Source organism: Thamnophis elegans, chromosome 10, assembly GCF_009769535.1.
Source record: "Thamnophis elegans isolate rThaEle1 chromosome 10, rThaEle1.pri, whole genome shotgun sequence".
NCBI classification, from domain to species: Eukaryota; Metazoa; Chordata; class Lepidosauria; order Squamata; family Colubridae; genus Thamnophis; species Thamnophis elegans.
In genome coordinates this window covers 27,980,786-28,000,914 of record NC_045550.1, presented here as the reverse complement: position 1 = coordinate 28,000,914, position 20,129 = coordinate 27,980,786, and the positions used below count along the sequence as shown (strand labels likewise).

Below are 20,129 nucleotides of genomic sequence, written 5' to 3'. Positions count from 1 at the left end.
GATGTTGATAGACTTTATTCAACAAAAAGTACATATTGGTGTGGAATGCTGTGAGCACATTAGACAGGTGAAGAAGAAAAATGGGCATTGGAAAAATATTTAAGGGACGGTGAAGAAGATGCATTGAAGCTAGTATACCAATGAAAGTTTACTGAATATCTGAGAGACCAAATGGGCTGACAGGAAAGACCAAATGAACAGAAAAAAGGCATGGCATGGCAAAGTATTACATGGCCAGTACACAAAAAAGAAGCAGGGAAAGCAAGTACTGTATTTTTCGGAGTATAAGACGCACCGAATACACTGAATACAGCATTTTTTGCCTCCCGAAACCCCGCCCCCTTCACCAAAAGGGCTGTGAATAGCTTATAGAAGGCTTTCAGAGAGCTCCTGGGGGCTGGGGAGGGCAAAAAACGGTCATTTTTTACTCAATTATGCCCCTTAGCCCCCAGGAGCACTCTATAAGCTTCCTAATGCTCTTTTTTTTGCCAAAAATGGCCAGTTTTTGTGAAAAATGGACTGTTTTTTGCTTGTTTTTGCCCGTCCCCAACCCCCCGGGAACACTCCACAAACTTCCTAAGGGCTATTCATGCCCCTTTTTTGGAAAACAGGCCCATTTTTGTGAAAAATGGGCCGTTTTTGGGAGGTTTGCAGAGTGCAAAAAATTGTTTTTTATTTGCCTCTTCAAAACTTTGGTGCATCTTATACTCCGGTGCATCTTATAGTCTGAAAAATATGGTAATATATCCTGGCAATGGCTAAGAGCAGGAACATTGAAGAAAGAGACAGAGGTGTTAATTCTGGCTGCACTGGTCCACTCCTTAAGAACGAATGCTTATAAACCCAACATTTAGGAAAGCAACAGACAACAAATATAATTTGCCTGCAAGCAGGAATTGGTGGAACCACAAAGTAGACTAAGAGAAAACAAAGAAACTAAATTATTCTGGGTCTTTAGAATTCAAAGAAACAAAAAAATGCCACAACGTAACATCCCAGGTTTAACAATTGTTTTAAGAAAGTAAATCTAGATAGTGGACACTGCAGTACCTGGAGATGACAAAATAGAGAACTATTGGAGAAAACCACAAAATATAAAGATCTGCAACTAGAAGTAGAGTGAGTGTGGCAAAAGAAATCAAGATAGTACCGATAGTAAAAGACACATCGGATGAGATCCAAAAACATCTGGAGCACCACTTGAACCCCATCAGCATTGATAAAATCACCATCAGTGAATTGTAAAAGGTAACTTTACTTGGAACAGTTCACATCCTGCAACCATACCTTCAGCATCAACAAACAACATCTCCCTATTCCTAGTCCTTGGGAAGGACTTGTTAGGTAGAAACAAATACAGTCTAAACATCTGGCTGATTGTGTGACCAACCATAAAATAATCAGCCTTAACTGAATGAAAGCATATTTAATTGGAAAGGAAAATATTTTGCATAATACTTGACTATTATCTATGGAGAAAGATGCATTAGACTGAAGTTCATTTGAACCTCCATGACAGCGATTTCTATTAAACAGACAGAAACCTAATACAAACAATACAATGATGTACATGTGACTTGTAAAACAGTTTTAATGTTATCGTTAAAAGATACATAGTTGTGCTAATCATTCCAACTATAGAAAGTAATTACAATATTTTAACCCAGCAGGAATTACCTTTTTGTTAGAGAAAAATACAGAGTGAAACTATTATAAAATGAGTACACATTTTATAAAACATTTTATATCTGTACATTGAAAGATAATTAGTATGTTGAATGAAAACACTCCATCAAATATTACAAATTGAAGTGGTTTACCATGCTAAAGTTAAGGGTTGTCTAAATAGTTGTTATGTTTAAGGAATTTACTTTTGAATATATATATATATTAAATATATAAAGTTGTGCTGTTAGTCACAATATTTTAATGCCTGCAATTCCTTTTAAAAATATTTAACAATGCCAACAGTACCACAGGATAATGTTAGTATATTACAGTGATTAATAATTATGCATTAAGTATTAGTTATTTGCTAACTTCAGGAATCATTTATAAATTTAGATGAAGCAAGTGCACATAAAATATGAAAAAAATATTTTACTTCAACAATATAGTGCAAGCAAATATAGTGCATCTACATTCAAGATATTGAATAATATAATATGAACCTGTTTGATTGCATTTAACAGCAAAATCTGTCATGTATTGGTTATGTTTATATGTTTATGATCAGTGAAGAAGCTATTGCAGATAGTCTTCGACATATGACCATTTGTTTAACAACCATTCAGTCACAATGACAATGGAAATATATACTTTAGGGCCTGTAAAACGCCTTACGAGCACTTGTAAAACATTGCACCACTTTCACCCTTGTCACATGACTGCATTTTGCACACTTGGCAACCTGTTTACTTTTATGACCAGTTGCCAAGTGCCCTGTGACCATGTGATCGCCATTGGTGATCTTCTTTGCCGGCTTCCTCAGAAGGTCAATGGAGAAAGCCAGCAGGAAAGGTTGCAAATGGAGGATTTGAGGTCCATTCTTCCAGTGCACAGAGGGACTTTTCCTCCCACGCACCGGAGGAATGGAGCTGAAATCTGGCAAAAATACTGTACTAGCAAATGTTCAGGCTCAGAGCCTTTCAGAAAGTCAGCTTTTCTAATGGTCTGAAGGTTTCAGAATACTGAATCTCAGAGCCTTTCAGAATTCCAGCTTCACTAGCATTTCCTCTCCAGAGGAGAAAATGCTAGCAAATGCTATTGTTCTCACTACGAGCAACTTAGACCCTTTCTCTACGTTGCACAATTTGCAGAAGAATCCTTCTGCATCACTATGAAAATGGGGCTCTTGTACAGGCTAGAGTGTAGATCAGTGGTAGTCAACCTGGTCCCTATCGCCCACTAGTGGGCGTTCCAGCTTTCATGGTGGGCGGTAGGGGTTTGCTATAACTCTGCTTTATAAATTTTATAAAGTAACTTCCCTGTTTTATAAATCACCATTAATATGGAACTGATGGGCGCTTAGAAAATTTTACTACTAAGAGAGATACAAAAGTGGGCAGTAGGTATAAAAAGGTTGACTACCCCTGGTGTAGATGATTTCCATGTGTTGGTGGGCACCAAGGCCACCCTACACAGTCACTTATCGACTGCAACAGAAAGAGCTTGCATTGCAATTGTTGAAGGAAGTGGTCACATAGGTGCCTTGCTTAAAGATTACAATGAGTTACAATCCAGATTCAATTGTGCTTGTAAATTCAGAACTATATGTATTACATGAGCTGGAAATATGTCCCATTATGGCACCTACCTGTTTATATCTGTGTGTATGTTACTGAGTAAGTATTTGTAAGAATCAGGGTCTATAGGTATAATTCATGTCTCCAGGGTAGGATAATGCAACAGGGTGTTTTAGTTGAAAGCTCTGATAGCACCACCAAGGCAGAAAAAAAACCCACTCAACTTCAGTCTTCTGGTCTATTTTATGATGATTAAAGAGTATTTTAGTAAGAGGTTAACATCAAGCTTCACCGTTACAGTGATGTGGACAGCCAGCTAGTAAAACCAGTGTAGATTTATCATATTGTCATAATGGCTTAATTGAAATTGTTAGATCACTACTTAATTATTAGCCCCTTGCCATTTTAAGATAATGTTCACAAAGTGAACATTAATGCCTCCCACTTCTATCCCTTACTTTAACAATTTATGGAATACTGTAACATATAGTAAAATCTGGCTTTTAATACTGAAAGATGGGGGGGGGGAATCACAAAACACATTTATAGCAAAAGGAAAATAGTGCATCTTCATGTGTATCCATAGCTTTTTCCCCCCCAAAGGCCAGCCTCTGCGCTATATACCTGAGCAGAAAACATTCAGATTACACAATGCAACTGGTGAGGTTCTGTGTGTCTTGGGCCCTTTAACCATTCTTGGGTGATTGCCACAGGGGAAGAAGAGTGCAGTGTGAAAGATGCAGAGACTTGTTTAAGCAGAATTCAGATCCAGAGCTTTGGGTTGTGTTTTCTTGGAGGTCAGATCAGACAACTTCTTCAGCCTTTTCTTCAGCTCCAAAGGGAATTTCTCATAGCATTTCTTGCACACTGGCTTCATGTCAAATTCCACAAACTTATTCCTTTGAAAAAAATATATTACCATTAAATTCTACTCAGAAAAGCCATGTTGGGTTTGAAAACTAAGTAGGGAAGATGTGAGGTACATTTTCCCCACTGTTCCTATTAATGGGCAAATTTCTCCATTTCTCCTGGTAGTAAATCTACATACAAATAAGTGCCTCACTCAACCTATGGTTTAAAATAGAATAGTTAAGTGATTATCCAAACAGAAGATGCTATTGGTGTCTGCAATACTGTTAGATACATTTAATTTTATTATGTACTTAATAATTTTTGTAATAATTAAGGGGCTGGAGGCTAGAACAAATGAAAAACAGTTGCAGGAATATGTCTAGTTTAATGAAAAGAAGAACTAGTGGTGTTTCAATAGCTAAGGGGCTCAATCTATTTTCCAAAGCATCTGAAATTAGCACAAGAAGAAATTGATGGGAAGTAATCAAGGAAAGAACCAGTGGTGGGTTTCAAAATTTGTTAGAACCTCTTCTGTAGGTATGACCTGCTTTGTGGGAGTGGCTTGCCAGCCATGTGATTGAGTGGGAGTGGCTTGCTGACCATGTGACTGGGTGGGTGTGGCCAACTTGTAAAATGTGGTGGAACTTACTTAACAACGCTCTTGCTTAGCAATCAAAATGTTGGCTCAGAAACACTGTCATTTGAAGCATGCAAGTCTTAAAGCTGTCAAGTTACAAGACCCTTGCACCCCTAACCCTTTAGAAAAAAAACCCAGGGGTGTTCAAACTTGACAACTTTAAGACTTGTGGACTTCAACTTCCAGAATTCCTCCTCCAGTCATGTTGGCTCAGGAACTCTGGCATTGAAGTGTGCAAGTCTTACAGCTGTCAAGTTACAAGACCCTTGCACTCCTAATCCTTTAGAAAAAAAACCCAGGGGTGTTCAAACTTGACAGCTTTAAGACTTGTGGACTTCAACTCCCAGAATTTCTCCTCTTGCTCTTCATCTTAATGATGTGCAGACGGGTGGTGGGGAGGGAGCTGGAACCGGTTCTAAACGGCACTGTGGATTTGTGGAACCTCTTCTATAGAAGAGGTTAGAACTGGCAGGAATCCACTGCTGGAGAGAACCAACCTAGAACCAAAGAGAAATTTCTTGACAGAATAATTAATTAATGGAGTGACTTGCCTCCAGAAGTTGTGGTACTCCAATACTGGAAGTTTTTAAGACACCATTTGTCTGAAATGATATAGGGCCGTGATGGCAAATGGGTGCCAGAGGTGGCACGCAGAGCCCTGTATATGGCCATGTGTGATGTCACCAGCTGCTCTTCTGGTTTCCGGCATGCACATGAGTGCCAGCCAGCTGGTTTTCGTGGGTGCCAGAACGCTGGAAAACGGCCTGAAAGTGACCCGAAAAATGGGTTGTTTTGGGGGGCATTTTTGGGCCGAAAAATGGTCTGAAAACAGTCCAAACAGCAGACTGAAAATGGTCCGAAAAGCCCCCAAATTAGGCTGTTTTTCGGGACGTTTTCAGGCCAGTTTTCAGGGCAAAAATGACCTGAAAAACAACTAAAAAATAGGCATGTGCCAGCCAGCTGGTCTTCAGGTTTCCAGAGCTCTGGCACGTGCCTGCACGTGCACGTGCACTCCAGTTTTGGCACTGGGTTCTGAAAAGGTTCACCATTGCTGGTATAGGATTTCCTATACTACTGAGCAGAGAGTTGGACTAGAAGACTTCCAAGGTCCCTTTCAATTCTGTTATTCTGTTATAATTCTTATGTTTCTCCTGTGGCCCATTGATTCTAAACTCTCAGGAGCAATAGAGGAACCTTCAATATGAAGGACGAACCAAATACTATAATTCTTATACACTTAAAAATAAAAGATTCGTCATAATATTTTTATCCAGCTAAACTGCCTTACATAGTTTTTTTCTAATTAATCGTGTTTTCCCCCTTGCTGTTAAAATGTGTCCTTGACAGATAACCAAAGATATCAGCCAATTATTTCAACCATGTTATTGTGGCAATTTTTGTAGTTGTTCCTTTGGGACCACAAAAGCTCTGTATGCGCAGAAACATCGCATGTGCGCACGAGCAAACCAGTAGTAAAAAAAAGTGGAAACCCACCACTGAATCACAAATAAAGACATTACTGTTTTCTTTCAATCCCTTTCTTATGAAAATCCCTTCTGAGATAGTCTTTGCTGGCCACTTACTTCAAGGTGAGCTTGATGTTGCAGGTGGAACAGGAGAAGCAGTTTACACACCAAGCTTTGTTGAGAGCAGATACCACTAGTGAGAAATAGTAAAGAATAGGATGTTATCACACTGTAGCGTTGTTCCAAATTCAGTAGACGGATTTGAAAAGAATCATTGAAAATTGTGCATGCAGAGCTGCAATGGGTGTATTGAGAGTCTCCAGCTTACCATCCCCCTCGATCACATGGCTGCAGTTGTAGCAGACGTCTCCAAAGAGCTGCATAAAAAAAAGAACAAAAGCAATAATTTTCATTGAAAGGAAGGAATGTTTGAGCCCTTACAGTTTATTCATTGGTGCCCCTAGAAGCGTGATCTCGGTTATTGCTCTGAATTTCACTCCCTTCACAGCTTTCCTTTCAGAACAGACCAGAATCTAGTTTTAATTCCTAAAAACGGCATATCTTACCCAGTTTTAAAGTACAGAATCAGAGCAAAATCCTTGCTTTGTTGAACTGTATTTTTTGAACTTGAAAGGTGTTGCTCTGATTTTATCTATCCATAACAGATAAGATGAGCACCTGATGAAGGAAGGAGACTTTATTTATACGCTTGAAGTGTTTTCCTTCATATCTTTCAGATTATTTTTGTCCGGTTTATACCCAAACATTAATCAGGATTGTACTTGTTGCTTTGGAAGAACTCATCTAACTTGTCATATGGTTTATCTCTTTTAGAGGACCTTTGAGAGGGTCTTAGATTAACCTAAGCAATTAGTGATAAGTGTTTGATAATAATTGGAAAATATTACATCAGCGTTACAGGATATATTTTTAATTTAGGTGAATATTTAAAATAACTTTGGGATGACCCTCTCAAACACTAAATACTTCTAACGTTTATTTGCCCCACTAAAATCAATTGCGGAGGAAAGAAAGGACAGCAGATCTGATGTGCAGTAAAAGACTGTTATGGATAGAGAAGATTTCCCTCAACTCCAATCCCTGATATGAAATGCAGTTCTGAAGAATTTGTGCAATGTGAAATGAGAGGAAAGAGAACTTGATGCACCCTTTAAAAAAAGACAACAAACCTCTTTGAGATTCTGGTCTCCCAGTGCAGGGATGCCCCATAGAGCAATGAGAGATTCTGAGAGAATTTCCCCAAACTACAGATTCTCTTGTAGCCAAGTAGTGCTACTGATCAGTTTCCTTTGAAAAAGCTGTAGAAGCATGTATTGTTTTTAAAGCACATTTTTGTTTCTTTATAAGGAAGCACAGCACAGTGAAAAATAATATATTTCTTTCAGCAGCCTAGCTTGCAACAAACAATAAATTATGCCTTATTTTCCATTGCAAGACACAATGTTTTCTTGCAGTAAATTCCACCTAGGAAACTCTTGGCACTGACTTCTCTTTTTCCTGCCCTTCATTCCGCTCCATATTAATGAATGGCTATTTATGGTTAGCCAACCTAGAGGCAATTGGATTTGCATTTCCGTCCCAAGTGCAAAATATTCCTAGACATTAAAATACTTATTAGCATTAGTATGTCTATTATACCTTTAAATTTTATCTTTTTTAAAATTCTCCCATTCAAAATTTGTATCTTACAGGAAAACATTATGTGTTTCCCCCTGCCCCACTCCACGTCAAAAAAAGAAAAGAAAAGAAAAAGAAGAAAGAGAAAGTATCTTATAAAAGGCAGTAGATTTTACCTGATTGTAATGAGTCTCACAGTAAGCCAGACCCTTTTTCTCATAATGCCGGTGTCCCAGGAATGGCTTCTCACATTTGGCACAAACAAAGTGCTACAAAGTGAAAAGGACATGTTATGTCAAAGGGTCTTTGTCAAAGGAGTTGTTATGTCAAGCATAACAAACGATGTGTCCAAGGAGTATCGTATTTTTTTTGGGGGGGGGGGGGAACAAAACCAGAGATATCAAGTGCATGTTATTCAGTGTTTTGTATGTAGTCCCCTCCTTCAAGGGGATGGTCAAATAATGCTGAACTAGAAACAATGGTCTTAAGAAAGTACCACCTCTGAAGAGATTTCATTTTTATGCTGCTGCATACTGACTTATAAATTATACCAAATAGCCAAGAAGAAATGGGAATTAGATATTCCAGAATCAAACTCTGCAATACAATATGTTATCTTTCACTCCAGAATCTTATGTTATCTTCATTTAATACAGTACAATACAATAGCAGAGTTGGAATGGACCTTGGAGGTCTTCTAGTCCAACCCCTTGCCTAGGCAGGAAACCCTATACCATTTCAGACAAATGGCTATCCAACATCTTCTTAAAGATTTCACAGGATTAGAGGCGGAATGTCAAATTTCATATGAAACAAACATTATCAATGACACTCATATTTGTGCTGGACTTGAATTCCAGTGTTTCTAAACATATTCACAATTGAACCTTTTAAGTCATTGTTACCACAGCATTCCTAGGTAAATATCTGTTATAAGCTGAGAATACTGTCTTTTCTTTAGACATTTGTTTGTTTGTTTTTTATTTAGTAATATTTCTACACTAGATTCTCACAACCACTACCAAGATGAAATACTTTGGTGTCAAACATATCAAAACAGAATATTCATAAAATTATCTTAAAATATTAAAAACTTGGATATATTCATCAAATATGTACTGTACCATAAAATCTGAAATATATCATTTAAAACAGTATATGAAAATCAGTGCAACCAGTAAATTAGGATCTAGAACCACATCTTCTAATGTAGTATCAATAACTAAATCATATTGTTCCTATGTTCCAGCATTTCCATGGATTCTAGTTGCCTTTCAATCACATTTTAATCTGATACACTATAAAGCTATTAAATATCTTGATATAATTTACAAAGATGAGTTATTTTTCCCCTGATTGTCCTATTGAGATTAACATTTGTACTTGTTTGTACTTGCTGTACAGTACATGTATCTCAAAAGATAAAGAGAGATTCACTCACAGCCATCCCGTCTTAAAATGTTGAAAACTATTCAGTTTTTATTGTAAGATTTTAGTAAGAGGATTTTTAAAAATAATAATAATAATTGTGGTCTTTCAGATGTTTCTGAATTCCTCCTTCTCCTATCCTTAACTTGGATCATGCTGGGAACAATTCTCAGAAATTGGGAAATGTAGTTCAATACCACTTGGAGGGACACAATTTTCCTAACTTAATACATTAGTTTGTAAAGCAGTTTCATCCATTATAGTTTCATGCATTATTATTATTTATATATTTGAGACGAGACAGGCTACAAATTTAGGTAAATGCAAAATAAAGATTGATTTCATTATGTATGAAGAACAGTGGCAATATCTGTTTATTAAATCAGAAAAACACATTGTATCAAAAATGAAAGGGCAATATTGATTTCCAGCAAGCAGCAGATCGGGGAAGCTCTCACCTCAACGTGCCATTGTTTTCCTAGAGCGTTGACCACTCGACCCTCAATAGGCCGCCGACAAGCCCCACAGATTGGAATGCCCATCTTATCATGGCACGGCAGGCAGTAGAGCTCTCCTTTCAGCTCCCTGGCATCAGCGGTCAATTCCTTCCTATACACAACGTTAGTAATTAAGACTTTGGGACCAATATTTGTCAGAGATAGTAATTATGTAATAGTCACTACATAATCTAAAAGAGGCACTTACCTGACTTCTTGCCAAACATGAAAAGAGGAAAAGTTCTTAAATATAAATATATCCCTTAGACTTCCTTTGCCTCATTATTCATTCGTACACATACTTTGGAAGAACCCCTTTAAATAGTAGATTTTGATTTGTGACTTGTATTTTAGAAATCAGAAATAATCAGAAATACTAAACTTTTTGTCCATTAAACCTCAGAAAGGTTTTCTATTGTAAATGTTTATCTAATTAATTTTGTCGTATGGACACTTCCTATCTAGCTTCTTAATGGGTGATTCATGTTCAAAGGAGATTCAATTCAATAATTTACTATGTAAAAGGAGAATTACAACTACTTAGCACATGGCCAACATACCCACAGTGGGTGCAGTTGAAATGGTCTGGATGGTAGGAGTCATTCCTGAACATAAGAGCTTGTTCATCAATTATCAAGTGACATTTCTGGCAAATATATTTGCCCAAGTCTTTGGCTTTCTCACGATTGTGGCAAGGCCGACAGAGGTGTCTAAAGTGCAGTTGGAAAGAGAAATGTTGAGAGACATCATTCAAATAACATAATTACTTGTTAGATTTCAGAGCTTCTGACTCTTAATGAGAACATTAATTCATAAACCATGCTTGTGATTGCATGAATTACATTACACTGAACTGGTTTAGGTAAATGACAGTATTATTTTTTCAGCAAATGGAATTTTTGTGCATCTACTTATGGTTTTAAAAGTCAGGAAATATACAAGTACACACAAATGCATTTATATTTAATTTTGCAGTTTTCCCTATAGAGAACATGCTTCATTTTGTTCATTTATGGGACTGAATGCACAGATAACTTGAAATGCTGCTGATAAATACAACTGTGCAAACCCCAATTACAGCCAAGCAACTCAAATTAATGCCATACAGTCTCCCAGGCTTCCTGAAAGATCCGAACAAGGTCACTTGGCCTCTAGAGTCTTGGTCCTTATCAATAGAAATAAGCTAATAATAAATCTCAGTTCCATGAGACCACTGTGGATCTTGTGTTCCTTACAAGTCCCCAATAGAAAGCCCAGTCCGCATAAGTGGAAAGGAATGTTATTAGCACACTTGCTTCACAAGTCTTCTCTGCTCTTCCTCCCCAAAGCTGAAGATACTAAGACAAGAGCTACAGTTCACAGAAAGAAAGCAGACAGCGTCCCTTTATAAATGGGAGCATGCAGCTGTGTTGCTCTCAGGATAAAGGCATCAATTTTATTCCTCTCTGTGGAATGAAGTCTAATTATACAGGGCAAGACATAGAGACCCTACTGCAAGTGTCCTAAGAATGCCCTCCCATTTTACTGAATAAGGGGCCTTCAGCCCTTTCCACTGATAAAGCATTAGCAGTGCAGCTCACTTGGAAGCCCCTGTCTACTATCCTATAGATCCTTGTCCAGTGCAAAGCAAAGGGAGGTCTTAGAATCACAAAGCCGTTACTATGGTAGCCGTCCTTCTCACTCGCATTCCCACCATTATGGAATTATCCCTTTCTGAAATGTCCTGTTGTGTCTGTAGCACTAGATTTCCCCTCCCCTTCTGCAATACTCTCCAAGACCTCTAAAGGCACCGTGTAAAAGGCAGAGGTCCAAACAGAGGCTTTAATGAGCAGGGGAAACATTGGAATATTCATAAATACAATAATAATTAGCAACTCCCTCCTCCAACAGCTTAGCTGGAATTAAGAGTGTCTTTCACAACAGGCATGTTATCTCCCCTCCTCTTCTGTGAGCAAGATGATAAAGGACTACCACACCTAGCAGAACTCTATATAGTGCAGCTCCCTTTTCACTGAACTTCCTACAGTCAACCCGATGGAATTTTTTACAGCTGTGTTCTTTTTCCTAAATTTGCTGGTGTTATAAAGAGCTCAAAGCTTTTCATCACAACTCGATCGGACTGCAAGCAAACTGCAAGAGGTAAGAGCTTTGGCATCAGAGTGGGCAACATTTATTAACCTAGAAAATACACCATCTCCTAACTTGTATTGGTGTTTCCAAATGAACGGTTTCTGTTATTACTATTCAAAAGGTGCTATCTATAATGATAAGAACAGTTGAGTGTTCTAGTTAATATTATTAGATGTATCTATAATAGAAGATTGCTAATTAAGTATTACATTTATTAATGAATTACCCACCGAGATACAACAAATTGATACCAGTTTGTTCTTTAATTTTCATAATAGTCATAAGAGTATAACTTTGGATGAATGAAGAATGAAAAGCATTGCTGTTCTAAGAAAATAAAAGTAGCTGTGATTTCTAATGTATTTTTAAAACAATTAGCTATGATTCCCTTAATAAACCAGAGAATAGAATACAAACAAAAGATAATTTGCTGCATGCCTAGAACTTAGGAATGTTTGTTCAAACTTATGTTATGATCAAGACATAAAGTAATCCTACTTTTTTGCTGTAGAGGAAATTCTTTATTTTATCTGTTTTGAAATATCTGGAACACTCTGTGGTCTAGTTGCAAAATTAACACTTGCAATTAGTATAAATTGTTTTAAGTTCCAAGCAATACTAGAGTTAGATTCAAATATTCCTGAGTTTTCCATTTATATGATTTCTATGCTTTTCATTATGTCTAAAGACTTGAATGAGTTTAACCATAAGAACCAAATCTTTTCCAGTGTTTATATCACTTTTATTTACAAAGATTTGTCTACAAAGCACTTTGAATCAAGCAAATGGTGAATGCAATGCACAGTATATACCACATTTGTGGAACTTCAAATGAAGGTACTTATATACATATACACACACAAACATACCTACATACATTCATACATAAAAACATAACATAATATAATATTGCATATTATGTATAGGAATAATTAGGCTTGTGTACTTATGACAATTAATTGAAATATGGCTAACCAAAAAAAAATAAAATAGAACATCCTCTCCCAGAATTGTACCTAATTTTCATGCATAGTTTACAAAAAGAATGGCCAGGATTCATGTGCCCATATACAATGTGTTTGTTTATTCACCTAGTTCTAGAGGATCTCCCGATTATCTGGAGGTGGCTTTTTCAAAAATCTGGGGAGGGGGTTATCAGACAAAACCTAATCAACATCCAATAGCAAGTTTTGCTAGTTCATATAATAAATAATAAAACACAGATTTCTTGGTATTTGTAATATTTTCATCCAAGTTTATTTATTTGGCATTTCAGGCTCATACTGAAGACCAATTGTGAGGAATGAACAGCCAAGCAGACTCTTCAGGCCTGTTACTCAACATTTCCCTGTTAAATTCAGAGCAATGTGGCAAAGAGAGTCACACGGAAAACATCCTTTTTGCTATTTTCTACCTTCTCGATTTCATCCTAGCCTTTTTGGGCAATGTTTTGGCACTCTGGCTCTTCATTCGGGACCAAAAATCAGATACCCCTGCCAACGTTTTCCTGATGCATCTTGCTGTAGCCGATCTGTCTTTTGTGCTCATCTTACCAACTCGGTTGGTCTACCACTTTTCAGGCAATCACTGGCCATTTGGAGAGCTCCCTTGCCGACTCACAGGGTTTCTTTTCTACCTCAACATGTATGCGAGCATCTACTTCCTCATGTGCATCAGCATAGATCGCTTCTTAGCTATCGTGCATCCTGTGAAGTCCCTCAAACTCCGCAGGTCACTCTATGCTCATTTGACCTGTGCCTTCCTGTGGGTTATAGTTGCCGTGGCCATGGCACCTCTTTTGATCAGTGTGCAGACGGTTGAGATGAATAATACCACCGTCTGCCTCCAACTCTACAGAGAGAAAGCATCACGCCACGCTCTTGTCTCCCTGGCTGTTGCATTCACTTTCCCATTTTTTACTACAGTAACCTGCTACTTACTGATCATACGAAGCCTGAAGAAGGGGCACCGCATTGAAAATCATCTAAAGGAAAAAGCCATCAAAATGATAATCATGGTTCTTACAATCTTCTTGGTCTGCTTTGTGCCCTATCATGTCAACCGCTACATTTATATCCTTAATTATGATGGTGTGAAGACTTCTTGTGCAATGCAGAGGATCCTGGCACTTGGCAATCGCATTACTTCATGCCTCACAAGCTTAAATGGCGCCCTAGATCCTGTCATGTATTTTTTTGTCGCTGAAAAGTTTCAAGAGGCCTTGTGTGGTTTGTTTTGCCCCAAAAAAGTTGCAAGATTACCTTCAAGTTATGATGGGAAAACAAATGATAGCTCTTTAAGTGCTAAATCTGAACTGTAAATACCTGAAAACAAAATACTCCCTTAACAAAAGTTTGCTGTCCAGTATGATCTCCTAGAAAGAAGTGCTTTTCTACAAAAACACAAGATCTAATACTTAATTGTTAAGGAAACAAAACATATACAACAATCCTAACTGGGAAGGAGTAGTGAGGTGGCAAATGCTACCATTTCAAAAGCCCTGCTATTCCTTGTTGGCCAGGATGAATAGTATCTCCCTTTTTTTTGCCTTCTCCCTAGGAATTTTTAATTATTTGGATGGGTGAGTGGGGGGAATTACAGAGATACTAGTTTCAAAGACTAGCAGGACACATTATTCTTTTGATTTTCTGGAATACTCTTTTGAATGTTATTATCAGTGGAAATATTGCCAATAATATTTTTCATAAGCATTCTTTGGATCTACAGACAATTAAGAGACAACTTTACCTTATCATAACCATTTCAAGAATCAGATCAGATTGTGTGAAATTATGAATCTTGTGATAATTTTTGCATAGCAAATAGCACCAAGTAATAATTCCATTAGGATATAAATTGAAATTTCAGTGAACAAAAGTTTGGTAACTTCTCCAGAAAATAAATGTTCATAAATGATGAAAGAATTGACGGTTTAAAATATTAAAACAGTGGATAGAAAAGTTTTAGTAATATCCAAGAGCTGTCCAATCCTATTTTCTGCAGTCTGCAATATAACAAGGCAGGCAAGAATTCAGCCACAAAGTTGTTCAACATTTACATCTACAGTGCAAACTTTTGAGAGGTTTATGAATATGGTGTTTAGTTTTAAACAAGCTTTATAATTCTCCCACCATAGTTGTAGAAGTATACAAAAGCTGCTGATGCTTTTTTTACACCTCAAGATGAATAAACTGCAAACATCACATTTGAACAACATGTTCCTTTTAATTACAGCTTTGGCTGTAGATACTCTTTTCAATAGCAGTGAATACACAAACCACAATTTATGTTATATGCAGATTTTTTAAATATGACTGAATATGGTTAATGAATTCTTAGAGAACTTGCTACAAATCATTAACTTAATTCACTTTAATAATGTAAGATGTAAGTCCAGCTGGGCACTTAGCCCTACTTAATGTAGACTGAGTCTACCATAGAGTCTTAGAACAATGATGATCTAAAGCTGGAGCAACTGAGCAACCTGCTTTACTTTGCCAATGTAACTTTGCTGCAGTTCTATCACAAGTTTGTACTATCATGTTTATTATCTTTCTACATGAGCCGCAGTGGTTAGTATGCAGTACTGCAGGCTACTTCTGCTGACTGCCAGCTGCCTTTAATCTGACAGTTCAAATCTTACCAGGCTGTTGACTCATCCTTCCATCCTTCCGAGGTGGGTAAATAAGAACCCAAATTGTTGGGGGCAATATGCTGACTCTGTAAACCACTTAGAGAGGGCTGTAAAGCACTGTGAAGCGGTATAGAAATCTAAGTGGTATTGCTATTGCCACATTTCAGATCCTGGTCAACTTTATACTGTGCATCTTATAAGTTTTGATGTTGCCCAGTATGTTTAGAACATATGCACATACAAGCTAAATGTTTAGCTAAAACAGTGTAAATTACTCCCATTTGCCTTTTAGGAGTTCTGTTTTCTAAATTGAAGAATGCTGTGACCACAAATACCTAATATCTACTAAAGGAAAGGCACAAGGACTGCCTTTAATTTTTCTAAAAATTATTTTTAGTAATCTAAACTTTATTATCCAATATGATAGAAGAAATATATAAAATAAAGATAGGTTCAGAGAATTCACAAACAAATAAAATGTTTAATTTCCAATAATTATTTTCATTAAGGAAAATAATATAAATGCTAAGAAGAAGCTTGAAAGCTGAAAGTTGCTGCATGTATTTTAAGGGCATTTTATTTTGGGTTTTTTTCCAAATGATTTTGCATTTATTGTTTTTTACTTTTACTTTCTTTATGTTCACATTTGTACTTAAAATGTATATTTAAAAACTGTTATATTTCTTACGTAACTGGAAATACATTCAAAAGGAGAATAAAGCAATTTTGTTTATACTGGTGCAAAATTCTGTCTATCCACTAACACTGTTGGTAAATATTATCTATCTTAATATAACTGTATTTATAAAGATGCTTAGCTACTTCCTGGCATTTTGTCTAAAAGAATTACAATTTTGAGAATGGCTGCGAATACATTTAATCTCCAGACTTTTTAGAGACATATCTTCCTTTCCATAACTTATCACTAGTTTATACAATGTATTCAACTTCACATTTAGTTTCTATGCCTATCTCTGCTAACACTTTAACATTCAAAACATGAATTTTAATGTGCTAATTGCTTGCAGATACAATTCTTACCTGCCAGCATTCTTCACAAAACCCAAATCAGCAAGAACTACATTACAGAGTTCACAACGAAAACATTCAGGATGCCAATTATTGTTCATTGCTTTGATGACTCGGCCAATGATGAATTCACCTTGAAACAGAAATACCAGAGTTTATAATCTTAATTCATTTCAAAGACTCCCTGGTCCTTAGAATTCCATACTAGCAGTTGGGTACCAAATTTTTTAAAACACATTTTGTAGTCTGCTTTATTACAGTAACAAGAAACGTAAGAGTATGTCTAACTTACTCAAAGTCACTGAAACAAATCCAGGTTTGTTAGATACAGAACTAATATCTACTTTACTGTACCACAAAGATTCTCTTATAAAGTTCTAACTGTCAGAATTTTTTTAAAAGTACAATTTTCCATGTATTATTTTTGTTCTTACCTATAACCAGTGGAGTCATAAATAAATTATAATATTGTCTTTTTAATTTGCTCTCTACTGCCTCCCCTTAAGAAGTTGGTTATAGAATACCCAGGACCTCATAATCAGATGGTTTACAAACATTGTTAATAAACAGACAAAATTAGATTTGAATAATTTATGCGGAAATCTTACCACATTCCCCACAGCATGGTGCAAATAGCATCTGGAAGTCATGCTCACAATATTTTCTCCCTTCAAACTGAAAGAGATATGCAGGAAAAAAATGTATAAAACATTCACCATACAAAGAACTGTAGAGCAGGAGTTCCCAAACTTGGCAACTTTAAGACTTGTGGACTTCAACTTCCAGAATTCCCCAGCCAGCAGAGTTTGGGAACCACTGCTGTAGAGCATGCAGATGCAAAGCAATAGTATTTCCTCATCAAAATCTGGGGGATCTTGCAGTACTGATTCTTACTTTTGGGAAACTCATTCCACCTTCAAATCACAATAGTTATTATAATTGTAATATTAATTAGATATTTTGTAATAGCACTATCTCATTTAAAATCGCTCTGATTTTAAATATGCCTTTTTACTGACTATAAAGAGATTTGCTTTTAATGCACAAGAGCTAATAGTTCAAAATCTTCTGATGTTGTTTGGCCTTGCATTTTTATTAAATTAAATCAATTAACAAAAACAAAGGGAGACATAATTGAGCCTATTCTTTTAGTATTAGTTTTTCCTTCCTTCTGTTTCAGTATCATGACTCCTAATGCTAACTGAGTACAGTATAATTTTATGTTTAAAGCGGGATAAACTATAGTTACTCTTACCTATGGCTAACTAAAACATGTAGACTTTCATGTTTGGTTTATGACATTGGTTTACATACATCCCATCATATTTTAATGTTTAGATTTGTGATCTTCAATTAATGCTCATAGAAATGAGAGCATCCAATATCACCTTTGTGCCAGAGGATGTGAAAGGACTACAGGGTTTCAAGCTAGTACACATAGTTCTAAATTATGATTTAAGCATTGTCTTAAATTATGCTGATTAGAAATTTTTTGACTTCTATCTCCTATATTTCTCCAAGATTCTAAGCTAAAGAAATGTGGTTAGCACGGTACCTGAACTGGTAACTGCTGAACTCTTCTAGCTATTTGTCTAAGAAAGTGAGACTGCGCTGAATGGATAATATTAAAAATTACATAGGGGAGAAAAGAGAAATGGAACACTGATATTAGAACTGAGGCAATTGTATATTGCATAGAAAATAGTTCAGTTATGCTTCTCAGTCAAGGAAGGAAAAAAAACTAAGTAACTTTCCCAACTATTAAAAGTATAATAATCTCACATCATAGAAGAGGCCATCTGGAAACTGGCGAAAGCACTGAGCACAGACAAAGCAGTTTTCATGATACAGTTCTCCATTGCTGTTTACAATACGTTCAGTTGGATCAAAACGGGCTCGACAGCGTTCACATATAGCATTTGCAAGGGCATCTGACATATTACTGAGAAGTAAAAGAGAAAAATGAAAAATACTTCCAAATACAAAGTGTTAAGTTACATTAATAAAAAAATAAAAGTCCATTTCATACCTTTAGATTCAAGCACAGTAGAGGTGCCAATTATAAAAATAACCAGAAAGTAAATATTTAATTATTCTATATAGAATAGAATAGAACAGAACAGAACAGTTTTATTTGACCAAAGTGTGATTAGACACATAAGGACTGTATCTCTGTTGCAGAGCCACACTAGCCTAATGATTATACTTCATTTAACAGTTTATCTGACTCTAAGGATGCAATCTTTGCATACTTAATAGGGATTAAACTTGTAATTGGACTTTTAATAAACACATACTCTTGTACTATAAAGCAATGCATCTTAGTTATATCTAAAAAAATAGTCTTCTATCTCCCAAATGAAAGTGAGCTATTTGCTTGGCTCTTACTTATTGCCATCTACAGAATATTAATAAATATGTTATGATTTAAATGGTGTTTTATCAAAAAGTCACAGAAAACTATACAAAGTGGTAGTAGCTATTAGGGACTACTTTTAAAAAGCAGCATAGGTCAAGGTAAAGGTTTTTCGGGCTGTGTTCAGTTCCTAGAGACTTCATAGAAATATTTGTAGAAGGTTATGGATGAAAGGGTTCTACAAGTGGCTTCTAACCAGACCCTTTTTAATTTCTGAATTCAAAGCTAGACAATGGGGCACCTTTACAATAAGGTGACCAGACGTCCTGCTTTTGGTGGGACAGTCACAATTTTTAATAATTTGTCCCATGTTCCGCAGCGTGTTCAAAAAGTCCCAATTTTCCAAAAGAAAGAAAATCAATTTTAAAAAGGACGCCATTAAAAAAAAAGTTTTTATTTCTCTGAAGTGTCATTCCTGATGTAGCCTTTAGAGGGCAGTGGTTTCCCTCCCTCCATTCCTGCGCATGCCGACGCACGGCGTTTTTCTGCAGGGAGAGCGACGGCTTTCCGGTGGCGGCAGCACAGCAAGGAGGAGGCTCGGTCCCGGGCCAAGCATCTCAGCTGTCGGAAGTTTTTTTTTTTGCCTGCTTCTCTTGGGCGCCGCTCTCCCTGCAGCCATGCCATGCAAGCCCACTGTTAGCAACCTGGTCCGGGTGAGCCAACAGGAGGCAGGCGGGGATCCGGTTGGGAGAGGCTGGCGATGGGGGTGGCTTTTGAAAGGGTTGAGGGGTGTTGGGGGAAGGCAATCAGGGGAAGGCTGCTTTGCAACCGCCAGCGAAGTCCCATCCCCCCACTCTTGCCTTTCCTTCTGCCTGCTCCATCCCAGTGGAGGCTGAGCCCGCCTCTTATTTGGACCTCCTGCATCCCCCCCAAATGGAGCACCCCATTTCAAGCAACGAGGGGCGCCAAGCAGGGCAGGGTTGCAAACACACCCGCCCCCCAAGACTGTAGGTGAAAGCTGCTCTCCAGGGTCCCGTCCCTGCCCTGCCTTCCCAGAGTCATCTCTGTGGAGGTCCTTTTTGGCTTTAACGCGAAGCCTTGAGGGGGGAACAGGGCGTGCCCAGGCACCTGTCTCAGACTCTGCCCCTGAATCAGGAACGCTGGAGAAGCGGGCGTGGATCGCTGGCTTTTTAGATCAATCTTTTGGAAGGAGGATG

At 37.2% G+C, this 20,129-nt stretch overlaps 2 protein-coding genes across 3 annotated transcripts in view; one reads left to right on the top strand and one right to left on the bottom strand.

The window, feature by feature from the left end:
* Positions 1-3,262: 3,262 nt before the first annotated feature.
* The window catches only part of LIMS2 (LIM zinc finger domain containing 2), a 32,842-nt gene continuing 15,975 nt past the window's right edge, over positions 3,263-20,129 (bottom strand). Inside the window, exons 2-10 of one of the 2 annotated variants that reach the window (XM_032225725.1) lie at positions 18,339-18,498; positions 17,165-17,231; positions 16,569-16,689; positions 10,324-10,473; positions 9,725-9,875; positions 8,015-8,107; positions 6,529-6,577; positions 6,318-6,393; positions 3,263-4,144 (exon numbers count right to left, since the gene is read on the bottom strand). In XM_032225725.1, the coding sequence (XP_032081616.1) occupies positions 3,997-4,144; positions 6,318-6,393; positions 6,529-6,577; positions 8,015-8,107; positions 9,725-9,875; positions 10,324-10,473; positions 16,569-16,689; positions 17,165-17,231; positions 18,339-18,498 (1,015 nt within the window). In that variant the 3' untranslated portion in view covers positions 3,263-3,996. The remainder of the gene's footprint in view (positions 4,145-6,317; positions 6,394-6,528; positions 6,578-8,014; positions 8,108-9,724; positions 9,876-10,323; positions 10,474-16,568; positions 16,690-17,164; positions 17,232-18,338; positions 18,499-20,129) is intronic. The other variant, XM_032225726.1, reaches the window with a different exon arrangement.
* On the top strand, positions 10,432-15,544 carry GPR17 (G protein-coupled receptor 17). Its single transcript, XM_032225727.1, has 2 exons — positions 10,432-11,902; positions 13,170-15,544. The coding sequence occupies exon 2, from the start codon at positions 13,197-13,199 to the stop codon at positions 14,211-14,213; it is 1,017 nt and encodes a 338-aa protein (XP_032081618.1). The 5' UTR covers positions 10,432-11,902; positions 13,170-13,196; the 3' UTR covers positions 14,214-15,544.

Coding starts and splice junctions, on each gene's coding strand:
- GPR17 (XM_032225727.1), top strand. CDS start 13,197: ATGAACAGCCAAGCAGACTCTTCAGGCCTGTTACTCAACATTTCCCTG.